The sequence below is a fragment of the Gracilinanus agilis genome, chromosome 2 (genome assembly GCF_016433145.1).
Source record: "Gracilinanus agilis isolate LMUSP501 chromosome 2, AgileGrace, whole genome shotgun sequence".
Classification (NCBI taxonomy): Eukaryota; Metazoa; Chordata; class Mammalia; order Didelphimorphia; family Didelphidae; genus Gracilinanus; species Gracilinanus agilis.
The window spans coordinates 508,786,132-508,814,039 of NC_058131.1; the positions used below are offsets into that span (position 1 = coordinate 508,786,132).

Below are 27,908 nucleotides of genomic sequence, written 5' to 3' on the forward strand. Positions count from 1 at the left end.
TTAAGAAAGGAAAATGGGAAATGGTCTGTATTGACCGTTGGATAATAAAGAGTTCACTGTATTCAAACCAGAATGTAGCAAAAGACCTATTCTAAAGGGGCAGCAAGGTGCTGAATGGATAGAACACCAGGCCTAGAGTTAAGAGATCTAGGCCCAAAGTCTGGCCTCAGACACTTCCTACTTGTGTGACTCTGGGCAAGTCACTCAACCCTGTTTGCCTAGCCTTTGTCCTTTTGCCTTATAATTGTTACTAAGACAGAAAGCAAAGGTTTAAAAAAATCTATTATAGCAACAATAATTTGAGTTGGCCCACACATTTCATTAAGAACCCTTAAAAGATTTTGGAATTTAAGTTATTGAAGTTAAAAAAGTTAATCAACTTACAGATATTTCAACAGATCAGTTATTAAAAGTATCTGATAAAGTTCTTAAATGTCAAAGCCCCTAAAGAGAAAACTATTAAGCCATTCTTCACACACATAGTAGGCACTTAATAAATGGATAATTGACTTTTTCTTTTTTGAGGATCTTTTTTACCCTTCCCTGATTCATTCTTTCCTCACTTTCCCCATAATTAGACGGTATAATATTGAATTTGAAGTATTTCTTTGTATTTAACTTGCCACATAAAATTTTGTTTCCTGCATTTAATTTTAAAAGTAGAGGACTTGAACGAAACAGATATTTTCATATAGGTGAAATGCTAAATTAAGCAAAATAGCTATAAAACTTACTAGGAGACTGACGGTGATGAAACTGACTAAAAGTCAAGGGGTCTAGGTACCAGTTCTGCTTCTTATTACTAACTAGAATCAGTTATAGTGGGACAGACAAGAGAACTAGGAAAGAGCAATTTTATAAAAAGTTAGACAAGAGTATCATTAATAAACAGATGATCAAGTGTCAAATGCTACAGATTAAGTCAAAAAGCTTGAAAACTGAGGAAACATTATTTATATTTGGGCATGATGAGATCCTTGGTAACTTGGGGGAAGGAGTGGGAGTTTTAGTTGGATGAGAATTGGAAGCCAGATTGGAAAGGTCTGTCATTTAAGTCAGCTATATAAGAAAAGCTACCCCATAACTTAATGTAGCATATTGGAAACAGTGGAGTCAGAAGCCCTGAGGTTTTAGTTTCTATCCTGCTGCTAAAATGCTGGGGGATTGAACAAATCATTTTGCATTTTGGAACCTGAGTTTCTTATCCATAAAATGAATAGACCAGGTTAGATTCACTTTAAGATCCATAAGAAACAAGGCTATCTGTGTGCCTCATCTCCTACCCCTCAGTAGTTATTTTACAGCTAATCCTATTTCCCTTTAGGAGACTGAGTTAAGATGTTTATCCGCTCTGATAATCTAGTATTTTCTATTTTACAAAATATTTCTCTATTTCTTTTGTGTTCTGTTTTGTCAACACATAACTGCAGACTATTAATCTGATTTTTTGTTTCTTCTGATTTTGTTGTGATTTCACTTTGCTCGTTTGATATTTTATTGGTTTTTCTTCCCTTTTTAACCAGATTAGTTATGTTTATCAATTTTTAAAATCTTTTCAAAGAACTAGATTTTATCATATTTTATTTTCACTTTACTTCTCTAATTTTAATATCTTCCTTTTTTGTACATAATCTAGGTTTATTTATTGGTTTTCTGTTTTTTTAATGTATGTTCAGTTTACTTCATCAATCCTTTTTTTTGATGTTAACGTATTATAGGGACAGAATTTTTCCTAACATTTTAGCTACATCTCAGAAATTTTGCTGCTTTATCATCATAATTCTTTTACATAATTAATATTCCTGTAATTCATTCTTTGACTCTGCCCTCCAATCCTGCTATCAAAGGGAACTTAAGCCTCTGCCAGTGGCTTTCATTGTGGTGACCTCCAATTTAACCTGTATAAAGTGTAAAGTGCATGTTGTATCCCCATCAGCTTGGGGGCTTTTTTTTTTTTTTTTATAAACCCTTGTACTTTGGTGTATTGTCTCATAGGTGGAAGAGTGGTAAGGGTGGGCAATGGGGGTCAAGTGACTTGCCCAGGGTCACACAGCTGGGAAGTGTCTGAGGCCGGGTTTGAACCTAGGACCTCCTATCTCTAGGCCTGGCTCTCACTCCACTGAGCTACCCAGCTGCCAGCTTGGGGGCTTTTTGAGGGCAGCAGTTATCTTTTGGCTTTGTCTCCTTAGCACAGGGGTCGGCAAAGTATCTGGCTCCATCTCCCAATTGGCCAGTCTGGGCTAAGCCCCAGGATATGCCCCAGGGGGACCTTTAGCCCCGACCCCCATATTCCAGAGCCTTCCGCATCCATCCTCCTCCTTCCCTTAATAAATGCTTGTTGACTAGACTAGAACTGACTCTACTGCCCAAAGGGATTTTCCTTAAGTGTAGACCTGACCATGTGACTTTCCTACTCAACTCCAGGAACTTCCTATTGCATCTAGGATAAAAGATATGGTTTCACTTTTACATATTCGACCAGACCCTACCCTATCTTTCCAGTTTCCTTGGGCATCATTTCCCACTGGGATCCAGCCAAACTTAACTTCTCTCTGTTCCATACTATCTCGTTTCTACTTTGGCTGCTTCATATGTCTAGAATTCACTCACCTTATATCCATCTTACTATCTTTTTTTTTTTTAAATCCTTGTACTTCGGTGCATTGTCTCATAGGTGGAAGATTGGTAAGGGTGGGCAATGGGGGTCAAGTGACCTGCCCAGGGTCACACAGCTGGGAAGTGGCTGAGGCCGGGTTTGAACCCAGGACCTCCTGTCTCTAGGCCTGACTGTCACTCCACTGAGCTACCCAGCTGCCCCCATCTTACTATCTTTTGAATAAGGCCTATCTGGATCCACTCAACTGTTAGCACTCTCCCAACAATACCTTGAATATATTTTTTATTTACTTTATATTTACTGTATACATGTCTATGTATATACCATAAATATATGTGTATATATGTTATATATGTGTGTATGTGTAAACACTTGTTTCCCCATTAGAATGTAAGCTCTATGATAGTAGGAATCATTTTTCCTTCTTTGTATTTGTATTTTCAGTGTCTAGCACATAATAAGCATTTTAAAAATTGACTGACTGACAAGTCAATTGAATTTTTCAGCCTCCATATTATCACCTCTAAAATGAGAGAACTGGGCAAGTTTATTTCTAAAATCCCTTCTCATTGAAAAGTTCAATGATTTTTTAAGTCCATTTTGTATATAATCTACTTGTTTCTACTATGAAGCAGCTGCAAAATTAAAAGAAAGATTGGTTTTGGAATCAGAGAATCTGGGTTCAAATCCCGACTGCTATTCATTACCTATGTAATACTGAATAAATTACTTGCCTTCTCTGAGTCTCTGGTTCCTCATTTCTAAAATGTAAAGGTTAGATGATTGTATTTTAAAATGAAGGTGCCGAATAACATGATCCCTAATGTAATCCTTCTATCCCTAAATCTTACAGAGTTGGGTTCAAAAGAAACCTGGTTATTATAGGCCATCATCTAGGATATGGAAATAACTTTATTTTACAGAAATTTTCTTTATAATGTGCTCAATCCAGTAAAAGTGAAAACTCATTACAGCAAATACAATAGCCACCTCTGTGCAACAAAATAAAACCCAGTTTTGGCCTACTTCTTGCAAAGGTACAATGAACACAATGCAGGAATTGTGCATATAACACAATAATTTTGACAGTTTCTCTGAGTTTACTACAAACAATTTAAGCTACCCCCAAATTACTTATATTTTTGGTTTTAGAGGCAATATATCACAGTGGGTAGCCAGTTGGCTGTAGAATGAGGAAAATATGAGTTTAAATTCTGCCTCTGATACATACTAACTGTGAGACCATGGGCAAGTACCTCTGTATGTCTCAGTCATCAGTGAAGATTACTAGTGATAGAGTTTGGTGGATGAAGTTTTCACACAGGTAGTTCTCTATATCAAATGAAATCATAGGCCTAGACCAAATATATGAGTCTCCAAGTATATGTATGTGTGTATGTGTTTTACAACTACAATTTATTTGGGTTAATGATTGAGAATAAAATTCTATGGAAATGCAAATGAAATCTTCTTTTTAGAAATTTTATTAACCCTGCCAGGCAATAACAGGTAAAAAATACTAATCTTGCAATGATATTTGTTTGCACAACAGCTTTTAGCAGCATTTTAAATGAAATCTATACTCATGGAATGTAAAAAAAATTAGGCAAGAAACAAAAAAAGAAAAAGTTTTCAGTACTAACATGAAAGATAAAACTATCAGCTGCTTTAACCACAACAAAAAGTTCTGCTATTACTGTTTTGTAGTAAAATCTTATGTAAGATTTTTGTTTAAAGTACTAAAAGTATTCAATTGTGTGTGTTTACTAATATTAGTAATACAGTTTGTCTGAATCATAAATACTATAGTTGCCTTTATATTAGCAGTAAGAATCTTCAGTAGCTCTATAAATAATTGAAAATGAAACTGATCAATTTTATTTTAAGAGAAACCCATCAATCTAAAGTGCCAAGTTTAAGGAATAAAATTTGAAACTTGAACTGATGAAGTAAATGCCAGCCTGTCACAATTATGTCACTTCCTACAAAAACTCATTGGATTACAAGGTTTTTCTTTAATGAGACGATTTGAATTCAGTGTAAACTAAGTACAGTGCATTTCCTTTTGGTTATCTTGTGGCTAACACAAGAGTTATAAAACACAAAAAAGTTATGGTTTTGTGGGTAGTTTACTTTGTTTCCTAGGTAGCATTTTGGTGCTGACACATGTGAAGTCCACATGCTTGAGGATCAGAGAAGCATGCAGGTCTAAGAGATAAAAATACATACTTTTAAAACCATAGTATTACTTTGTTTAAAAAAAATGTTCAATGTTTGTTTCTTTCATATAACATTAAAATTAGAATGTCCAACATACCAAATAGCTCATTTGAACTATTTGTATTCAAATGACAAAATTATATTTTAGGCTTAAAAAAAGGACTAAAAACAGAAAGAAAAACTGATTTTTGCCTCAGTAAAAGTAATTATCACTTTGAAACACAGGAACTGAGAAAGTGTGATGTGAAAATGAGTTCAGAGGAAGAGTATATGTACAATAACAAGGTTGTTGTGATTATTTAAATAGATAACCTATAAAAGTCCATTTTTTACCCTTTGAGTAGTTCTTTCCTAATTTCAAAATCCCTCAATTTTTTCCATTCCTAAAAATAATACAAAGAAAACTGATTTTGCCTAAACTCTGTAAAAAAATGGTTTTTACTTATGCCCTCTGAAACCAAGAACTTGTTTACCTATTTTTACTGTTGTAATCAAATAACACCAGCTTAGAAAAGAAGGTCTGTCTATAAAGAAAACCAACAACAATTACTGGGCCTGTATTGCCAAAGTTATGGTATTTATCAATTTGAAAATCAAAAAAGGTGGAATGTCCAAAATCTACTAAGCAAAATGTTCTGCATTATTCACTTTTTTTAGTATAATTTCTTGGGCTTAAAATGTTATCTTCCCAACTGGTTCTCTCTGTATAAAATTACAGAACAAAGGAAAACAACAAAAAAAAGTAAGAACCCCTCCTTTTTTTTCCCTTAGAAAGGGGAAACAGATTCATCTGGACAACAGGTCCTCTACACAATAGCATACTGTTCATATAAAAGGTCTCTTATCCTATAAAAGTCCTGGCACAGGCAGCCTTCTAGTCCAATGCGTCCAGTTTCAGTCTAAGAAAAAGAAAGAAAAAGGAGTTGGTTAGTTTTGTAAGACATTTAAAAAAGAGGAAAACCCTCAATGTAATTTATGTTAAGGTTACTTTTGGATTGCACATTTACTGATAATGCTTCTGAAATCTAGGATGGGGTCAAGCACAAAGTAGACACCTATTTAACATTTGCTAATTTGAAATGTTGCCAGATCATTTCTATAAACAATAACTGACTCGATGAGTGTGGAGGATAGTTTCAAAGAGTTCCAATTTGTAAAGACGAGGTAACAGCATATATGATATAATGATTCAATGATCTAAAACCTCTGTCCAATTTACACCCTCCTAAATGTTCAAATCTTAAAAGAAACACTCACTCTACGGACAGCTACTAGATTGTTGCAAACAAGAACACCTCCTACAAACTCAGCTTGGATTCCTTCTCGTAAAAGAACTTGTTTAAAATCAGATAGTCTTGGTTCATTCATAAACACCGATTGGTGTCCAGGAACCTTTAAAAAGATAAAACAGAAAAAAAAAAGTAAGTTAAAAAAAAATACTTGGTATAAGATTCCAGATATTTTCTCTTTATTCCCTCAGGTAATTTAAGAGATGATTTCAAGAAAGTAATTCATGTTCCCTACTGGTATTTGGAATTTTGCTGTGTTTTGTTTTTTTTTAAATGAACTTCAAATTTTCAATGGCTTTACAATAAGTTTTTATTAGTCATGTTTCATGAATCAATACACCTGACAGGGTTATATTATGCTCATCAACTTTACTCACTTACCTAAGGTCAATCAGAGTATCAGCATTAGAGCTGGAGTTAGAACACAAAGCCCCTCAAGTTCCCAGCTTTTCCATTAATTCAAAAGATATTTGCTATTTTCCTTCTCCAAACTCCTGAGCCTCATGTCTATAATGAAGCTAACAGTACTTTGGCACTTTTCAAAAGACTATGCCCTGTGTATGCCCTGGTTATGAGAAGCATACCCCTCTATGCTGCTGTGGGGTAGAAGGTGGGAGGGAAATTACCCCAAAAGTGGATAAAGAGAGAAGGAGGATAAAGATTTTCCAACTCTTCCCAATTCCAAAGGAAGAGGTACATAGAGGAACAAAAGCTATAGTCTAATCATGATGCTACCATTGAACTAAAATTGCCCAATGGCAGGGGCAGCTGGGTAGCTCAGTAGATTGAGAGTCAGGTCTAGAGACAGGAGGTCCTAGGTTCAAATCTGGCCTCAGACACTTCTGTGTAAATAGAATTAGCTCTAGCCCATTCATAGTCAAAACTCTACTTACCCTAGGCATAGAGATGATGTCATCCCCACCTCCCTTAGTGGGGAGGGGGATGAGTTACCCACACGTGACAATAAGTAACAAATCAAGAACAAGGGACTGCCCTTTGGACAGTCCAAATCAGTGTAGAGGCTGCCATTTGTCCACTTGAATTAGAGGTGGACCCACAGGAAGTGACGAGAGACACTATCTCTTTAAGTATGTTGGTTACTTCCTGCTAAGGGAGTTCCCCCTTTGAACTTGGTGCTGAAGGATCTCGGAGGAGACCTCAGGCAGCTTCTACTCTGAGTGGTCACGTGGGTAAGTTAGGCTGACTTCCTTGGCCTACCTTGGCGTTTTTCCAAGACTCTACCTTAAGTAGGCTCTAGCCTATCTGATTACTAGGCCTTGTGGCTTGTAGCCTAATTTATTTAGCCTTTTAACCTTCTCTCTCCATCCAGGCCTCTGCAGACCTGGACTATCCTCTCCCTCTCTTTATTCCCTTACCTTTTACCTTCCTAATTGTAAATAAACTACCTTAAACCCGATCCTGACTTGGGTCTATTTTAATTATGGAATCAATCTGAATTGTTGATTCCTGGCAGCCACACTTTAAATATATATCTATAAAATATCTAAAATCTCCCTCTTATACTTCCCAGCCATGTGATCCTGGACAAGTCACCTAACCCCCAATGTCTAGCCTTTACCACTTTTCTGCCTTGGAAACAGAACGTAAGGGTTATTAAAAAAAAATAAAAGTTAAAAAATAAAATAAAATTGCCCAATGGCAAGCCATTTAGTCTCCTCACAAAACATTGTCAAGAACAAGGCAGTAAGTGGACAATAAGAAAATATAGCCAATCCATTCTTTAATACTCAACTCAAATGCCTGGGAAGCCCTCTAGTATAGGGGTTAACCTTTTTAAGTGTAATGGACCCCTTCAAAGAATGACATTTTTAAATGAATAAAATGTAGTGGATTTGGTAATCAATAAACAAAGTTTATTGAATACAGTTATCAAAATACTTTTTAACGTTCATAGACTCAGATTAAGAATCTTTGCTCTAGTCAATAATTACTTTCTCTTGTAGACTTCCCAAACCCTTGTTTCATAATGATCTAAAGCATTTATAATATCATATATTACATGTGTCTCATCTCTATTCTAGACTGTCTCACAAAGATAAGAATAATGTCCTATCTAAATTTTATAACTCTTCCAATGCCTGGGACTATGATTAGGACATAGGAAATACTTAATAAAGTTTTGGTGACTGATTAAATAACTGATATTTATCTGGAATTTTGAGGTTTGCAGAGCATTTTAAATACATTCTCATTTTATCCCTATACCAACTCTGCAAGGTAAATATTATAGATGTTATTCCCATTTTATAATTGAGGTAACTCAGAGAGGTCAAAAACTCTCAACCAATAATGTATGAGAAAAAAGGACCAGAACCAGGTCTCTGGACTCTTTAAGTTCGATGTCCTTTTGGTATTATTATGGAGATGCCTCTTTACTCAATGGAAACAAATATATATGTGCTAGTCTTTCTTAGTGATGCATTTCAAGTCATGTAAAATTCAAGGATAACATACCATAGGAAGTTAGCAAGTTCAGATGACAAATTCAAGTGTGCAAATAACCCAAAACCCTTGCCTAGTAATTTACATATACTGGTGATCCTCTATTTTAAACAAACCCTAAGTAAACTAGTACAGTAAAACTCCAAATTAAAAACAAATTAGATGATTTAGTCACATTACAAAAAAATCATTTACAGAGTATCTTTAAATAATGATAATTTAGCTTCCAAAGCAATGATTTCATCAGCATGGATTCTCTCTCCATATCTTAATAGTGTAATGAATTGCCTCACCAAAAACATCTATCACCTGACATCTAAAATGCTAGTGATGAGATTCTCTGAACTTATTTATTAGGCTGATCTTCATATGACTATCCACTGTGTACTTAAAGACTTTCTGGAACCTTGGGTTTCTGTGCCAAGGTGACATATCAAAGGAGAATATAAATGAAGGATAGAACTTTACTGGTATGTTTTAAATGATCAGATTTTTTAAAATGGTGCAACAAAACTTTCCAGGAAGATGTTTTAAGCAATTTTTTAAACCTTTGTACAAATTTACTTACATACTTGTGACAAAAATTTTAAAATATCATTAGAATCATCCCTATGATGGAAATAAAATTTAAAAACCAAAAGTTTTTCATGTTAAAACATGCTAACAAGAGAGTACAAACTTTTTTTTTTACCTCATGAGGTGGCAAAGGTTCCAAAGTGGGAATAATTTCACTCTCTTCCCCTGTTTCTTTATCGTCATCTCCAAAGAGACTCTTCATAGCTTTTTGTTGTGCAATGACACTAGCATCTGAAGGAGTATCCACTTGCATCTCTGAGTCTTCTCCATCATCCTTCAGTTCTCCTTCCTCTAAAATAACACCTGTGTCTACTTTGGATACTCGCATGTCTAGGACACCATCTATCCAAGCTAGTTCAGCATCTTTTGCTTTACAGAACTGAAGAGAGCTGACAAGTGAATCTTTTAATCTCACCTATGTATCATATGCAGGACATTTTGAGAAAATGTTGGAAAAGGGAAAAAATAACAAACAACATGTTAATATTAGCAAATCAAACATAGTATTTTGTAAGACATTCAGTGTTCATAAATATTATGTTTAGGAAAAATATATTAAAAAAACTTATGTGAAATTTTGTAACGAAGAAACATATGAACATGCGCCTAGAGCGCAAGATAAGACTAAATAGAGGAACTCCTCAAGTAAAAGTCTGAGGGGTCACTATCAGTGGTTATGGTAAACTATTAACTTTGCTACATTTAAGAAGTACACCTACTAATCTAGCTACACACATGAAGCATTAGTATTATATGACAGCAATGGTTTAGTGCAAATACATAATTTCCTTTTACCTAGAGAAGGGACATAGAGGTAGAATGAGATAAAGTGATTAATGATATCCATGACAAAAAGGAAATTCTAAGAACCCCTAGGTTTAGCTAAGCTACTCCTGGTTGCTATCAGGGTGGTAGGATTTTGCTTCCCCTGGACCTCAGAATAAAACCTTATAGCCCCTGGTAATTTCAGCTAGTAATTTTAGGCTATTTGCCTGGATAGGTATAACTTTCAAGAACAAGTTACTTGTGTAGCTTTGCTTCCTTGGGTCAGACAAAGTCAGGGTCCCAGTAGATGACAGTGAAGCAGATGTGAATTTTTCTTAGATTCTTTTGTAAGAGTATGTGGCTTGTATATTATTTAATAAAGTTTGCAATTAAATCAACTGAGTATTAAATTTTCTTTTCTTTGAAATCCTGCACCTAATAAGCAGTATGTCCATTTGTGTCCTTGTTCAGTTTGACCAACAATGCAAGCTAAACACTAGTATTTTCTTCTGATTTGGGGGACTGGAGGGACAAGAAAGTGATAGACATTTTGTATCCTGTAATATGAAAGTAAGAAAAAAGTTCAAGGATTTTTTAAAAAGTAGGTAGGTAAGAGAAAAGAAATAAGAGAAGATATTTTAAATATATCATTATATACTGTGCTACATAATTATTTTAAATATGCTCCCAAATCTACACTTGGAAAAACAAAACATTGCACACATTCTATTTATACAAACACAAAAATTCAAAGGCTAAGCTTTTAAAAATTTTGGCTTGCAGAGAACTGTCGGTGCAGAACACTGGATACAATGACATTTAGGTGACATGTTGGCTAGTTTTCCTGAACTTCCTCTCCTCCTCAATCCCTTTTCTCTTTTGTTCTTTGTTCTACCTCTCTCTTGGTAAGAGAGGAGAAAGAGAAATATATCCAGAATCAAACTGTTATAAAAACAACTCAATAATTAAAAAGAAGCTGGCTTATTATACATAGGTTACTGTCAAACTCTCCCATGATAGGATCTATAGTTTTATTCAGATCAAAGACAGAGGCCCTTTTTCTTCCCATCAAAAAAGCATTACTTCTACATAGCTTAAACTCTAGTATATGATTACCTGATAGATATGAGTTTCACTGGTAGCATCTACTGTTTCATGTAGCTTTGGCATATACACTTTAATATCTTTTCCACCAAAAGCTCGGCAACATTCTGCTAGGTCTTGACTCGCTTCTGGTGGCCCATGGACTATGATCAACTGCCGTGGTTTCATCTGATTAATTATTTTTTTAATGGAGTCACCATCTGAACGTCCTTCATAGTCTATATAAGTAACTCTGGCTCTGTAACAAAGTACAGTTATAAATGTTTATTTTTCTCATGTTAATTTTTACTTGCCCTAGGCAAGGTTCATGGTATTTCTCAAAAATGTCAATTTACAAACAGAACAAAACATTTGTTCCAATTTAGAGAATAAAAGCAGCTATTGTAACTCTAGAAAAAAGAGAAAATACAAGACAACATATTTGGGTAAAATGTATTGTTAATAATAGTTAGAATATAATTCTTTAAAGTTAACAGTGTTTTATACTTAACTTAAAAAAAAATTAAAATGCTTATATTCTGTCTTAGAATCAATGCTGTGTATCAGTTCCAAGGCCAAAGAGCAATAAGGGCTAGGCATTGGGATTAAGTGACCCGTTCAAGGTCACACAGTGTCTGAGTCCAAATTTGAACCTAGGACCTCCATCTCCAAGCTTGGTACTTTATCCACTGAACTATCTAGCTGCCCTTATACTTAACTTCTTAAACTTTTTTGCTTTCTCTTTCATAGGCATCATTTCCCCCATTCCAACTTCCTTAAATACAAGTGAGGCACTTACTTGATTTCAATTGATTCTGTTGCAGAAATGCATTTGGTAGGAACATCTGATAAATCTTGATCCATGGGTTCATCTCCATTTGTCAAGCCAGACTCTAATTTGCTTTTTTCTTCTTCAGTGGCTTGAAGCTCAGGCACTAAGAAATCTTCTGGTCTAAATAATAAAGCCTCACTATTAATATTTCAGTAGTATGCAAGATAATATTACATTATTATCTAGTGGCACCATTAGTAACATCTGTTCAAGTCTCTTAATCTATAAAATGAATGTATTTAAAAAACAATGCAAAAAGGGGATTAAAAAAGCTGCGTCTTTTACTACTAAGATTTTTGAGTTCTAAGATAATCATAATGACAAATCACAAGGCACTCATGCAAACTTTCCTTAAACCTATCTAAAAATCACCATGTCCAACTTCACCTTTGCCTTCATTACAAGTTCAATAATCACAAGTAGGAGGAAGTAGGACAAAGGAAACTGGATTTAGAGTCAGAAAATAGGTTCAAATCATGTAGAAGATCCTGGTTTAAATTGGGGGCCTGGGATCAAATGGCAGCTCTACCAATAACTATCTGTATGACCATGGGCAAGTCATTTGCCCTCTTACTTGCAAAATGAGGTGGGGACTAGAAACCTGTAAAGTTATTTTAAGACCCTACTATATCATCTCTTTATCCCCTCAGCTCTGAGCACATTATTTTATTTTCTCTTTATGGAGAAGTCTGAGTCCAGATAGCATGAGCTTTCCAGTTTTCAACTTCTTTTAAGTCATCTGCTGCTGTCTCTGTAGCTGTCTCATCTTTCCCTTCCAGTTCAGGAAGCTTTCTTTTTTTCTTGTTTAAAGTTTAAAGCTAATGTTCTAGACTGTCATCTCTCCTCACCTTTTCCAGGAACTTTGTTCCCACAAAGCAAAATGAAAACATAAGAAAAGGCACATTCTCTATTATAATAAATCTAAGTACTTCTGCCTAGCTTTCAAAACCCTTTAAAATATGACCCTATCCTACCTGTTCAATCTAATTTTCATTTATTCTACTTATCTCCAGTCAGAACAGTATTTTCTCATACACAATTGTTTAGTCCAACATCTTTGACTCTAAGGGTGTCCTCATCACTATCCAGAATGTACTCTGCCCACCTAAATTCTAGGTAGCCTTCAAATCCCATTTCTGTTTCCACCTTCTCATAGGTATACTCTAAAGATGAGAAATGAGAAGCAGAAAAAACACACTAGTCTAGTTCTAGCTCTGTCATTGGCAAGCAATTTATTGACCTTCTCTGGATTCCACCTATACATCTTTAAATAGTCTCTCAAGGAGTTTTTTGGAATCCTATAATACTGAAACCATAAAAGATTTAATGATGCATTATATTCTATTTCTAAAATGGCTGGGAAGCCTTTTTCAGCTAAGCTATACCAGCCTATCTCAATTTCTCCCTTCTCTGAACTATTTAAAGTTAATACTATGGATTTAGTATCATAGGCAAGTCACCTAACTTTCTTAGGCCTATTTCTTTATCTGTAAAATAGGAGGACTGGCCTGGGCAACTGCTTCCAGCTATGTGTTGGTCTTTTCCTCCTAACTAGACAGTCTCTATCCTCAAGGATTTTACAACATGTTACATTTATTTCAAATACTAATTATCAAATGCAAATTTAAATTTATTTAACTAGAATGCTTAATAAGAATATTTAAATAGAAACCATAAGAAGAAAGAAAAATTAACAACATATAGTATAAGAGTCCTGGCTGTGCAGTCACAGGCCTTGGGTCTGAATCATGGCTCTTACACTTCCTGCCCGTGTACCTTTTAGCAGGTTACTTAACTTTTTGATTCCTCACTTTATTATCTATAAAAGAGGGCAAAAGGGTGGATGGGGAAGGGAAGAGAAGGGAATGAATGTGATGATCTCTAACGTCCTTCCCAGTCCTAAATATCTGATCCTAAGTCACCGATTCTTGTGTTTAACAATCTTCCCTACAGGAAGTGTTTCTTAAACTGTTCATTTTCCTCTAATAATGATCATAACCATTCCCACATCCTGTCTTTAGTGTTTAATGAAACTGAATATCATCTTCTAGATGAAACTCAACACATCTGAAGCCAACTATGTCACTCATTCCTTTTTTCTACATATTCCATTTTTCATATATTCTATTTTCAGAGCTTTAATTGTCTTCTCTGAACTCTTTCCAAAACTATTTCAGAGGCATTCTGGTGCAATGAAGACTTGTGTAATGTTGGACAGATCATATAACTTTTCCTGGACTTGGTTCTTTCATCTGTACAATGAAGGAGTTAGACACGGGGTTTGAGGACCTTCTAGTTCTAAATTCTATGATCTCAAAAATTAAGAGTGGGATGAAACTGGCAAAATGGCAAATTAAGTTCATACAATTCTTTCAGGCTTACAGTCCATTATAATGAACATTTTCATTGCTAAGGAAAAGTTTGCTTCAAATAAATCACATACTTGATAATCTCTCCATACTCATCCCATTTAATTCTTTCTTCTGGGGCAGGAAACATAGGATAAGACTTTTTAGCCTGTTTGAAGAAACTTCCTTTTCGGCTACCTTCACCTTTCATCATCAAATCATGCTTAGTTTTGTGTGCTGATGGCTGGTCAATATCTTCTTCAACATCACTCTCATCACTAGAATCTATATCTGCTCTGAGATGATAATGAAAAAAAACTATAAGGTTTTAAAAAATGCAATTGCTTTTAAATTGTAATTTTTTTAGTTGAAACAGAATATTTAACAGAACATGGCATAGGCTGTCAGGTAATGAAGTCACAGAAAGACCATCACTGGTTTTAATTGTATAAGCTTCAACTACGAGAAAGATAAGTCTTCCTTCTACAACAGCAATAACAAAGTCAAAAGAAAAATTTAAAGCTTAAATTAGTACTTCTCTGAATTAAGATTTTTGTCCAATATGATCTAGGCTAAGATTTTTCTTTTAAGAAACAGTATTGAAAGTGACTTATTTCATCCTGGCAGAAATACTACATTCATATATTGAAAAAACCATTCGTGGTAATCAAGTTGGATTTATACCAAAAATGTAAAGATGCATCAATGTTATAAAATAAAAACTAACAATTAATAAAAACATCCAAAACCATACACCAAAAGATGCAGAAAAACCCTTTGATAAGATATAATACTCATTTATATTATACTTATATCTGCAAAGCATAGTTTCAGAGATCTTTTATAATATGATGAAAAGTATCCATCTAAAATAAAAGAAATACATGGAATAAGGGAAAATCAAGTTTTCCCAACTAATATAGTAGTAAAAATCAAGGATGCCCCTTTCCCTTCTGTTATTTCAAATAGTCCCATCTCTGATATATATTGGTTATATAACCCTGAGCAAAATAACTTGACTTTTCAGGGCCTTAGGCCACTCTCTAAAATCCTAAGCTTCAGAAATGGTAACAACCTGCACAGGTAGAGAGAGTTTTATCCTCTGAGACTTGGGCCACTGATATCATAGGTTCAGTCCCAGCTAATATAGATCTAGAAATACCAGCAATATTAAGAAGACAAGAAAAAGTGATTAATGTTAAAGAGAGACTAAACTAAACCCAATTCACTTATGGCATGGTAGTTTATATAAAAAAACTAGAGAATCAGCAAAAAAAAATGAAGAAAATTAACAGCTTTAGAAAAGTTGCAGGCGGTAAAAGACAAAAATCAACATTTTCTATAGAATAACACCAAAATCCAGGAGGGAATGATAAAAAAGGAAGTTAGTGCCACACAGAATATCAGAATTACACTTCTAACAAACTCCTTAAAGAAATTAAAAGAATACTTAATTAATTAAAAGAATACTTAAGGGAATATTTATTGCTCATATCTGTACTATGTCAATATGATGACCATCCTTCACTCTCTATAACAGTTGTTTCTGCTTCCACAGATAACACCTCTCACATCTATTCTCTTCTTTTCACTAAGAGCCATCAATTAGATGACCTCTCAGGTCCCTCCTTATTCTAAATCTATGATCCTTAGTCAACCATTCTTGTTTAATAATCTTCTTTAGGTGCTTCCTAAGCTAAGTTTATTTTTTCCATGTCCTATTTGTAGTGTTTAAAGAAAATAAACATCATATCTTCTATGTGAAACTTAACTTACCTTAAGTGTTATTTTAGGACTATCAAAATTCACCTCAATAATGGAACAGCCTCCTAATTGGCCTCCCTGTCTCATGTCTCTCTTTTTACCAATTTGTCCTTTACACAGCTGCCAATGTGATTTCCCCTAAGCACAAGATTTAGCATTCACTACCCTAATTTCAAATGCCAATAATACCTCAGAGTAATTGAATTATCAACTAGTACTTCATTTGTACCCTCTGCTTTTATAACTTCTATTTTTATGTGATTTCTGTACTATTCTGGGAGGGGGAGGGAAGAAGGGAGGGAAAGAACATGAATCATGTAATTATGGAAAAACATTCTAAATAAATAAATATATTTTTTTAAAAAGTAAAGATACATATGTGAGGGTATATGATCAAAAAAAGTTTGGAGAACACTATTATAGGGAATTGTTCTCCAAGTGGAGAATATATTGGGAGGAGGGTTATGTCTGAAAATGAAGGCCATTATAAATTAAAGATATTAATAACAATTGAAAAAAGGTCAAAAAATTAGTTACTTACTCTTTTGATTGTTCTAGTTTTTTAGCTGCTTCTTTCTTCAGTTTCTCTTTTTCTAGATACTCTTCAAGTTCTTTTCCCTCGAGTTTCACACGTTTCCTCAACTAAAGCAGTATGAAGAAAGTATTAAAGAAACTATTACATAGTTTATGTTATATACAAATATGAATATGTAGTACATATTATATAGTTAGTTTTGAGGGGGAAGATAGTGAAGGAGGAGTGATCTTGAAATTTAATTTTTTTTCTCCTTAAATTATCCAATGGTTCATTATAGTAGGTATCTGGTATTTACTTACAATAGTAAAAATGAATTATCATGGCACCACAATGGATTGAACTAATTAAACTGTATGAAACCAAAAAGGATATCAATTTTCTTCTACAATTAGCACATCTATTTGTTGTTTAATATAATAACAGCTGAAATGGACAAAATATTTTAACATATTTACCTAACTTCACAACTTCACTTGATCCTCATAATCTGTGTTAAGAATTGTAGATATCCCCATAACAGGGATAAGCAAAATGAGATCAGAAATGAAATGACTTTGCTCATGATTACATAGCTACTAAGTGTTCTAAGGCAATACCTGAATTTGTGTTTCTGATTTTAAATCCAGGACTATTTCAGGCTGCCTAGCTTTTATAATCTTAAAACTAACTTAAAATTTCTGATGTCTTGTGTTTTTTTTTTTAATTTTTTGATGTCTTGTTTTAATGAATACTCACAGATATTTATTTTTAAAATAATTTTACATTTCAAATTTGATACTGAAGTATGTGCAGAATTCATAGATGAGATCTGAAGATGAGTCATAAAAATCATCATGTCCACTAGCAGTTAGATAAATTAGGTAAATGACTCCAAAAAGATTAAGTGATTTGCCCAAGATCACAAGGCTAGTTCATAGCAAGGTCAAAACCCCAATTCTCCCAATTTCTAAGACCAATAATTTTTTTTATTACATCTTACTGTCTCTCTCTGAAGACATTCCTTTGGAACATTTTACTTAAGCAACAAGTCCCTATAGTTCTTTATTTTACAGCTGGAAATTTTCACAAATGCCTATCTCACCATAAAAAGAACTTCAATAAAGTATTTTGCCCAAAGGGTCTCTTTTGCAGTTTATGAAATATCTTTTTAAATTATATATATATATATATATATATCTTATCTCAGTCTAGTCCCTTGCATACAACAAAGCTCTGTAATGAAAAAGTAAACCTATTTAAACTTGTATATTTGACATGATCAAAGAACGAGGCAGTCTAATTGACAAAATATCCTAGTTACTATATACAAGCACCCCTTGACTAATGTCATGTTTATAGGAAACCAATGATATTATGTGAAACATTATAGAAGGCAAATAGCTCCGTGGGAATAATGTTACAACCTGGAGATAGATTCCATGGGGTCCAAAATTTGACCATAAAAGCTGGAAATGAGCCTTTTCAAAAACCCAGGAAGACAATAGGGAACTGATGATGCATTATATATCTGAACTGAGCATCTAGGAATTGGATTTAGCACTTTTTGTAGTAGCAAAGAAGTGGATATAAATAAATGCCTATGGAATATTACTGTGCTTTAAGAAACAATAAACATGAATACAGAGAAACATGGAAAAGACTTTTACAACAATGTAAAAGGAAAAGACAACAACAAAACAACTTAAAATAGTGACACTGTACAACATAAAAATAGTCCCAAAGAAGAAATATGAGAAGACACCTCCTGCCATTTCTTTGAAGAGAAGTATGTGTGAGGATGGATGGTGGTTCCAGAAGTAACAAATACTGCATTTAATTTTTTACTCTTTTAGTGTAATAATTAGTTTTCCTGATTTTTCCTTTTTTAAAAAAATCTCTGCTATCTGCTGAAGGATAGCCCTCTAGAGGATAGGAGAGGGAAGGGCACAGGTAGAAATCTGGGCAATGTAAAAATAAATGGTATCAAAATAAATAAAAAACTTTCCTTTTGGAAAGCATCCATCAAATATGAATCTCATGATCAACTCAACATTATAGTAGTATTTTTTAATATTATAGTAAGGTTTGGCTAAAAATGAGTTAGTGAAAAAAATGAATTAGTGATATTAATGTGAAACAGAGTTAGCTGAGGTAGCATTTGTATAGCCCATTATGAAAGAACTAAAATAAGTATACAATATCCTAAACATAAAAACTATATTAAATATAATTAAATGTGCTGATTGGAAAGGTACTTTAAATTATAGAAGTAGCTCATTTTATAAACTTTTTGTGTGTGTGAAAACATTCAAAAAAATTTAAAAACATTGATTTATAGCTTATGAGAATGTGCTAGAATTAGAATTTACAAACTCTATTCCACAATGACACAGTCAAGCTTTAACAACTCATACATGGAAATTAGCATATATGTATATCTTACCAAAAGTATTTAGCAACAAAGGTTAAAACTGTACTTAAATGTCAAAAGATATTTTTAAAAAAGCATTTATTTGTAATCTACCTGTATGATATATTTCAAAAGTCTTTAGGTAAAGATTTGAACATGTTTCTTACCTCAATTTCTGTGATTTTCTCAGAAGGGTTATCTATTAGGAAACGTGCTAATGTTCCAGGTGTAGTTCTGTAAGTTAGAATGATTGAATTTTTAGAGTCCTGGCACCATTGAATAAAGAGATCTCTTGAAAACCCACATTCCAAATCAGGTTGGCTGGCAAGTACAACTTTGGGGCTAGGTACACGAGCCAGATCAGAAAGACCATGACATAAAGAAAGATGGCGAAATTGAAATGGGTTGTTTCTTTTGTCTTCAAAACATCTCATCAATTTATCACTCATCCATTCTACCTAATAGGAGGAGAAAGGGTAAGTCATTAAGAAATTGTTCATTACTATGCTATTTAGTTTTAGTACAAACTATTTCAAATTATATCTTCTACTCCAAGTTCTCTAATGACTTTATGTAAAATCATTAAAAACACACTATTAAGTTTAACTTTTAATAATTTACTATGAAAACTACATGATAAAATGTTTCTTTTTGTCCTTGTGAAAAAGATATTTAGAGTCACATTCAAGTAATTAAAGAGCTAAAAGGTACTTTAGAGGTCATCTAGTCCAACCCCCCTACTTTTACATATAAAGAAACTGAGGCCAGTGAGTCTGTGTTGCCCAAAGTCAAATAGTAAGCTTCCAAGTATAGTGCTCTTTCCACTACATTTATAACAACAGTAAATCAGCTTTTTTAGAAGCTTAATAATGTGTCTTCCATATAATTCCTTTGGATATCATCTATTCTGTTTTTACCCTTCATTGTATAATTTTACATCCTGTTTAACTTATAAGATCTTCTCAGAAATATATGGAGGAAGGCAAAATATAAATCCTAAATACATAAACTACTTCTTATTAGCTAAAATTTATCACACGTGATATCCCTTCCCAAAAAGAAAACAACCTCAAACATTCTTAGCACTCAGATTATGGGAAAATTTGGTTAATGAGTGAACATACAAATAAAAATAAAAATTTAGCAGAACTTAAAACTAAATGGATTAAGAACATTTTCCGTATAGATTAATATCAAGCTGATTAAAAAAAAAAGAAATTAAGAGATCCCCACAAACTATCTTTCTATCTCAAGAATGGCTATCTCAAATCTTCGACCCCATTTATTACATATTACATATGATCACATAAAACCAACCTGGGATTTAGAAAACTCCACTACATTATAACTGACATTATTCAAGAGTGCTAATGAGTATACACCCAGGCCTGCATCTTTAGTCCTCCAAATCTGATCAAGAAGTTGGGCAAGTTCCAAAACTCTGCCTGCTGTGTCCACAGCTATTAACACATTTCCATCACCTCGAAGTGTTTCCAAGACATTTGCTAGAAAAAAATGAACATAAAATTTGAATAACAATTACTTTGATCCAGTATCAAAAAAAGGGTAATCCTGTCTTTACCTTTATCCTCAAGTTTATAATGTGAAAAATGAAAGTTTAAACATTTTGTTTCTGATTTGGCATAGTAACTGAGGGCCAAACTGAGACTAGGATATCATGAAATACCGGCATTTGTTTTCTTAAATGGAGCATGGCAAGAGTAAATGATTCAATTATCTACACCAGTGATGGGCAAACTGCCAGATCCAGGCAGTAGTTTGCTCATCACTGCCTTAAGCAATTCCCTAATCACTACATCTGGATATGGGGCATAGTGATTAGGGAATTGCTTAAGGCAGTGATAGGCAAAACTAAGGCCTGGATATGGCCCTCAGGGGTCTATACTAATGGAAGGGAACAGCATAAAAAATGATTTTAAAAATTTGTTGGTCTCTAAAACGTGCAATATAATAAATTCTATTGCGTCCAAACCCCCACACACACTATATATATAATGAGACTTGCAGTGTCCACCTAATTGTATCAAACAATATTTGATAGAACAAAATTCTAAATATACATCTGATGTATATACCTGGGATTGTGTGTATGTAGCAGATGACTGAAAGTATGACTTTGGAAATATGAAAATCTTCTAGACATATAATAATCAGTTAGAAATGTGTAAGGTGATAGGTAAAGAGTCAACCTGGAATGAACAATTTTCTAAGGATAATCTAAAGATTATAGAATCAGCATCAACTGTAATAGATTCTTGTCTTAAGGAAAATGTTTTCATGGTAACAGAAATTTAAAATAAAACAGTGAAAAGGAAGAACACACATAAACCTTATTTCCTTTAAGGTGGTCAATTCAACTATTACCAGGAAGAATGGTAGGTACACGGAATAGTATAACAATAATTTATGCTATAATACATTTTTACTGCTGATTTAAATATAACAAAATACATACTGAGTAGTTGTTCATCCCTTTGTTTTCGTCTGGGCTGCACATAAGTAGCATTAAAGGAATCTGTGATAAGCAGTGAAGGTCTACTTAACATTTCCAGGGAACATCCATTTAAGTGACTGCAAATAAGAGTTGAATTCTCAGTACAAGATGTAGGAAATCTCAATGAGAAAATTGTGACAATATAAAAGTTGTAACTTTTATGCTCACAAAGAAAAAGGTTTTCCACAAAATGTATACCAAAATACTTTTTTCACAACCTCCCTCAACCAAAAATGTAATGATGTTTGTTTTTGGAAAGTGAAAGTGTGTGTGTGTGAGAGAGAGAGAGAGAGAGAGAGAAATCAACTAATCTATGAGTTACTTTGAAAATAAGAAAAGTTCTTTTATAGTTAAGTTTCTTGATATTTGATGCTTTTAAGTTCATCTAAAATCAGAGATCTGGGGAAAATAATTGAATCTACTTTAAGCACTTTAACTTTCTAGTTTTACTTTCATGAAAATGAAATTATAAAGCATATCCAAGTACATTTCCTATAATAATTTTTTGTTTAGATTTACATACATCTCCCTCTTGTGGTTGAAGTCAACAGCATAAACAATTTCTTCTTCACCATCTTTGACTATTTTCCATATTGTCCCTCCGATCATGTGACCAGCTGGCAGAGGTGTGATGGACAAACCATGCCCTTTGCCTATATATAAAAAAAATAGTAATGCTCAGACTTTGTTGACAACATGTTTGTGAATATGGAATTATTAGAAGGTGACTCAGGAATCTGCTGGCACAGATACAACCTTTCTCTAAATTTCCAATATAGGGACTACTCAAGTTTGAAACTGGGCACAAGGTTTTCTCCAGAAAACAAATAGGCCACTAGCAACTATGTCCTGTCATTAGGGACTAGCTTTATTTTGTGTTCCCTGATGCTGCCATTGTTCTTCTCTAGCTAAAACTTCACAATCATTTGCTAAAGAAAAAATGAGACTGGCCTCAGACTCTTCCCAGCTGTGTGACTCTGGGCAAGTCACTTGACCCCTGTTGCCAACCCTTACTACTCTTCTGCCTTGGAGCCAATACACAGTATTTACTCCAAGATGGAAGGTAAGGGTTTAAAATTGAAAAAAAAAAAAAGAGAGCAGTAAAGAATGCCTCATAAAATAAATAATATGCATTTCTATATAATACTAATGAAAACCAGGAACTTTATTCAAAATAACAACAAAATGCATGACTATCTATCTATAAGTTGATCTGGTAAGACATACACAAGATTTATCTGGATACAGTTGCAAAATATTTTTAAAGAAATAAAGATCTACAGCTGGGTAATGTGAAAATCAAATGAAATTACAATATTATCTAAACTAAATGCAGAATTAGCACTATATAAAAGTATAGTAGGGAAACTTTTAGAACTAGATAAAATAGCAGCAAAATTCATTTAGAATAACAAAAGATCTAAATTAAGGGAAAAAGAAGAAAAAAAAATGAGAGAGCATAGCATTACTAGACCTCAAACCCTATTATAAAGCCGTAACCATAAAAACAATTTGGAATTCATTTTAAAAAAGCAGATCAATGAAACAGACTTGATTAAAAGAGACAAAAGCAATTGAGAGCAGTAGCCCAGTGTTTGATAAATTAAAAAACAAAATTTATTAAATGACAACTTGTTTGTCATAAACTGATGGGAAAAGTGCAATGCAGTTTAGCAGAGATTAGGATTAGACCAACATCTCACACCATATTCTCCAAGTTCAAAATTTACATGCAACTTGAATATAAAAGGTCGCATTATAAAAAAAACAGATGAGATCTTGGGTATCTTTCACAATTATGGTTACAGGAGGAATTCTTAACCAAACAAAGGATGGTAGAGATCATAAAAGATACCATAGACAATACAAATAAAATCAATGAAGACAAAAATTAAGAAATAGTAGAATGTGAAATAGTTGTATTAAACATCACCAAAAAAAAAACAAAAAACAGATATCTTATACACACATGTATATAATGGACACAAAGAGCCATTTTCCAATACAAATGAACAGTTTTCAAAACAAATAAATACTAATTATGAATTGCTTCTTGAAAACATGCTTCAAAATCAGCTTACAGATAAGCTAAATCAATACAGCACTACTAGGCTCTTTCAGCCTACCAATATGAGAAATGCAACTCAAAACAACTCTAACATTTCATTTCTTATCCATTAAATTAATAAAAAAAAGAAAAGAAGTAGGGACAATTAATGTTGGGAGGCTATGAGAGAAGGGGATACACTTAAGTAGAACCACCAAGTTCTGGATTCTGGACCAGTATTTTGGATTTCAGATTGCAATTATGCAAAAAAAAAAAAAAAAAAAAAAAAAAAAGGAAGAAAGAAATTAACTGTCCATATCGACAATTCTACTACTGGGCTTATACCTGAAGGAAGTCAAGGGCAGAAACAAAGGTTTAAAATATTTCAAAAGTCATAGCAAGACTCTTTATGGTAGTAAAGAACTAGGGGGGGGAAGTGTCATATGCCTATGAACTGGAGAATGTATAAAAAGCAGCAACAAAAAACATGGTAGAAGAATATAATGGAAAATTATAATGCAGTAAGAGAGAACAAATATGGGAATTCAGAGAAACATGGGAAGATTTCTATAATCATATATGGCAAAATTAAGAGAAGCAAGAGGACAATTACACCATGACAGTGGCAATGTAAACATCACTGGAAACAACACCAAAAGAAAGTTGGGCTCAGCAACCGAAAAACCAACAAAATTCCTAAGCAGAGAGTGAAATATATGTCCTCCTTCACAGCAGGTAGGTAAAGAGCTATCAGGATACACATATAACTGCATATACATTGTCAGACACAGTCTCTGCATCAGATGTTTTGGCTTAGGTGTTTTCCTTTGTAACAAGGAAATCTGTGTTAAATCTGGAGGGACAATAGGAAATGATTTTGATCTAAGAACAAAAATCATTAAAAAATAAACCTAGCTTTTCCTCTCCCCCACTTCCACCCCCTCTATTGTCTCACACCATTGATGGATACTCAGGAAGGACAATTTATAACTACCCAGATTCATTAAGCAAACTCAAAACTTTTAAAAGGCTGTATTACAAGGTCTAATATGATTCTTATTTTGTTTGGGAGAAGTTTTATCTAGGTCCCAGAAGCAAAATGAATTTTAGTGTTTTCATTTTATTGCAAAAGCTATCTTTTCCCCCTTCAATTCCATTAGTTGTTACCTTTCAGATTCACAATTTGTGAGAACTTGAGTTGCTGTATTTTGTCAAAAGCTGCATCCACATCATCCAGTGTAAAGAGTGTAAAATCCTCTGTATTATGACGAGACTAAAAGAACACACAGTGTGGAAACAAAAGGTTAGTTTAAAAAAAAATGATTGTCAGGGCTAAAAAATTGGAAGTATAAAATAAAAATTACCTGATAAAGATCATACATGAACATCTGTCCCATTTTATAAACTGGAATAGTTGCATAGATAGCGCAATTCAAACCCAATTTTCCAACAGCATATGGGAGGGCACCAAGATGAAGAGGATCAGGGTGAGAGAGTAGTACTGCATCTACCTGGTGAACATGTCTAGAAGGACATAACTGAAATTATTAATTTCTGACATCTATTAGAGTTACTATAGTTCATAGGAAATCAAAAACTTATAGTAAAGAAACTTGGTCTCAAGTCCAGGTTCTGACACCAGCTGAGTAGAATCATGTGAAAAAAATCACAACTTCTACTTTCTAATCTGTAAAATAGGGATAATACCTCCCCTAGTTATCTTATAGGACTTAAAAATACTTAGAAATCTGAGTAATTATCTTGTTTCCAAGAGAGATTAGATGACAAATACAAATCAGCCAATTCTAATGTTTGTTAGAAATTCCAAATCAATATTTTGTGATAAAGTTAAAATTAAAAGCTAAAATTGGATTATGGATGTCAATCATAATGCTACCCTGTTCTTCTTTACCAATGGTAACAGAATATTTCATAACTATAAACAAAACCTAAAACACAATGTTCAGAAATACTGCTTTAATGAGGTAGAAATCTGGAATATGAATTTAATTGTAATTGAAATATATATTCCAGCTTAAGATTCAGGTATTCAAGTTGGAACTTTAGGAGGTACTTGGGGAATGATGTTACTTTTACCTACCTCTTTACTTTGGATTTCAACTCAGTTTTCTGGATGGTGACCAATAACGCCAATTTGGTAAAATTTCAAATTAAGTAGGATACTTGAGAGAATGGGATGTTTTGGATGATTGTGAATGTGAAGATAGGATTAACTCTCCCCTTGCCTGTTTTTAGCTAATCAAATCAAGAACTTAAAGCACCCCTTGTACTTACTTGACACTAAGTAAGAGAGTTCCCAAGCCACTTGCTAGAGTGGGTGACAACCCTTAAGGTCACCATCCTGTCCCTGGGCAGTGCTAGGCAAACTGAAAGACTGCAATTGGTTCCCATAAAGTGAGAAGGAATAGGAAGTGATGTGGAAAAAGGACTATAAAAAGTCCTGAACTTCCTGTCCAAGGGACTTCTCCTTTGGAGTTTGCCTTTGTGCTGTGCATTGGTGAGCCAGAGCTGGACTGGAGGAGGAGACTCTCCTGAAGGAGGATTCTGCTGGGCTGGAGCTTTCTGTGCAGGAGGCCTGCTGGATGAGTGAGTGGAGCCAAAGGAGAGACTTACATTGGTGGAACACTTGCTGAAGACATCACCAGGACTCCTGGCTTAAGAGACTACCATGACTCCATGTGGAGATCAGGACTTGCGGGAGCCCTTGCTGGGTGGTGAGCTGGACTTCTTCGTACAGAAACTATAGGGTATCTAACTAGGCAATACTTTCTACTTCCTTCCTACATTTCTCTCTTTTACTATATTTCTATTAAACTAAATTGTTAAGAGTGGCTAACAGACTCATGACTTAAGAGTTAATTTTTAAATAAGCAACCACAATATTACTTTAGAATTTTCATATTAGCATAAAAACCTAAATTTTAAATTCTTATAAGTCAGACAGAAAACACATTTTTTTTCCTACTTCAAACATCTTTTTTACATATATTACTCCACTAATGAGTTATGGGAAGAATTTTGAGTTTCTTTGATAGTTTAAGATCCTCTGATATTTTAAAATCATAATTCTAACACCAGCTTTCATCACTGAATATTGCAGTTGTTGGAAAAGGAAATGACAAAACACTTTTCCAAGAAAATCCCAAATGAGGTCCCAAAGAATCAGATATGATTGAAAATGATGAACCAACAAAATAAAGTATAGGATATTGTGCTAGATATGTCTTGATCCCAGAGAACACCCTCTTACAGCTTCTGATTTTTAAGGATGATGTTAGAAATTAGGTCTTGTTATATTAGTTATAATTAGGTCATTATATTAGAGATAAGAAGTGAAGAAGCTGGGTTGAGAAAGAATTGGAGTTTGAAGCAGAGCTGAGAGAGAGAGTGTCAATTTCAAATGTTGACAGCTGTAACGGTTTTTCTGTAACAGTTACTCTATCTGGGTGTGGCAATGGCACTAGTGACTCTCTATTACTGTTCTATATATTGTTTTAACTCTGAGAAGACCAAAGAAAAACTTGGTCTTCAGTTTGGACTCTGAGTCTGCTAAGGCTCAGAGTCCTAACTTGATTCTTGTTGAGACTCAGCCAGCTAGCCTTTGTTATTTTTATAACTTGGAGGCAAAGTTAAGAATTATAAGGATAATGGTGTTAGTTTATTTAGAATAGTAAAAACTTAGGTTAGTCCGATCAGGAAGGATCAGTGTAGCCTGTGGACACAGGAGAAGCAGTTCCTTGTGGAACCTGGGAGTTTTATTTGGGTGGAGTTAGAATCCCTTAGAGTTAGAAATCCCTTTATCCTTATATATATTTTCAATAAATAGTTTACTTTTCATAACAAAAGTCTCTTTAGCATTCCTTGTGCATGGCCCTGAAGAAAAATTAATTTATGAGCTTCACTTCACTTTATCATTGAAGATACTTCTGATTACATCTATCAAAAGTATCTGAACAGTTTTTAACCTTTATTTGCATAGTTTTCCCCATTTATTTTTACAGTCTCCTTTCTATTTTTACAGATTCCTCTCTAAATCTCTGACATGAACTTTTCTTGTATTTCTCTCCTAAAAATAGGATATAGAAAAACTCTAGAAAATTACAAGTTTGTTGCATTTCAACAAGCCATATGAAATAAAACAAAGATACTTAACTTTGTAACTACTATAACAAATAAAATGTTTACAAAGATCTAATTTGTTTTTTACTATGAGCACAATCAGAAAAAATATTAAACATTTTTGTATTGCATAGCAAAAAAAAGGATTGAAGTATACACTGGCAATTACTTACTTCCTAAGGGAATCAATAATATCCATTGAAAAGTGCTCATCCCAGCCACAGTCCAATAAAAATCGAAACTCATCAACCTGAAGTAGATAGCAAAGTGCAGATTCTTCCTGCACCCCTGAGAGGGTAGTTAGTTTGATGATAGATGTCAT

General features: G+C 33.8%; 1 protein-coding gene across 2 annotated transcripts; it reads right to left on the reverse strand.

The window, feature by feature from the left end:
- Positions 1–3,511: 3,511 nt before the first annotated feature.
- On the reverse strand, positions 3,512–27,908 carry CPSF2 (cleavage and polyadenylation specific factor 2). 2 transcript variants are annotated; one of them, XM_044662144.1, is made up of 14 exons: positions 27,760–27,908; positions 24,811–24,970; positions 24,614–24,719; positions 21,923–22,052; positions 21,361–21,476; positions 20,202–20,389; positions 19,052–19,342; positions 16,499–16,599; positions 14,289–14,489; positions 11,813–11,965; positions 11,047–11,272; positions 9,281–9,580; positions 6,095–6,229; positions 3,512–5,736 (listed from the first exon to the last, which is right to left on the reverse strand). In XM_044662144.1, the coding sequence occupies exons 1-14, from the start codon at positions 27,906–27,908 to the stop codon at positions 5,644–5,646; spliced, it is 2,349 nt and encodes a 782-aa protein (XP_044518079.1). In that variant the 3' UTR covers positions 3,512–5,643. The 2 variants fall into 2 exon arrangements, with proteins under 2 accessions (XP_044518079.1, XP_044518080.1); XM_044662145.1 differs by lacking the exon at positions 11,813–11,965.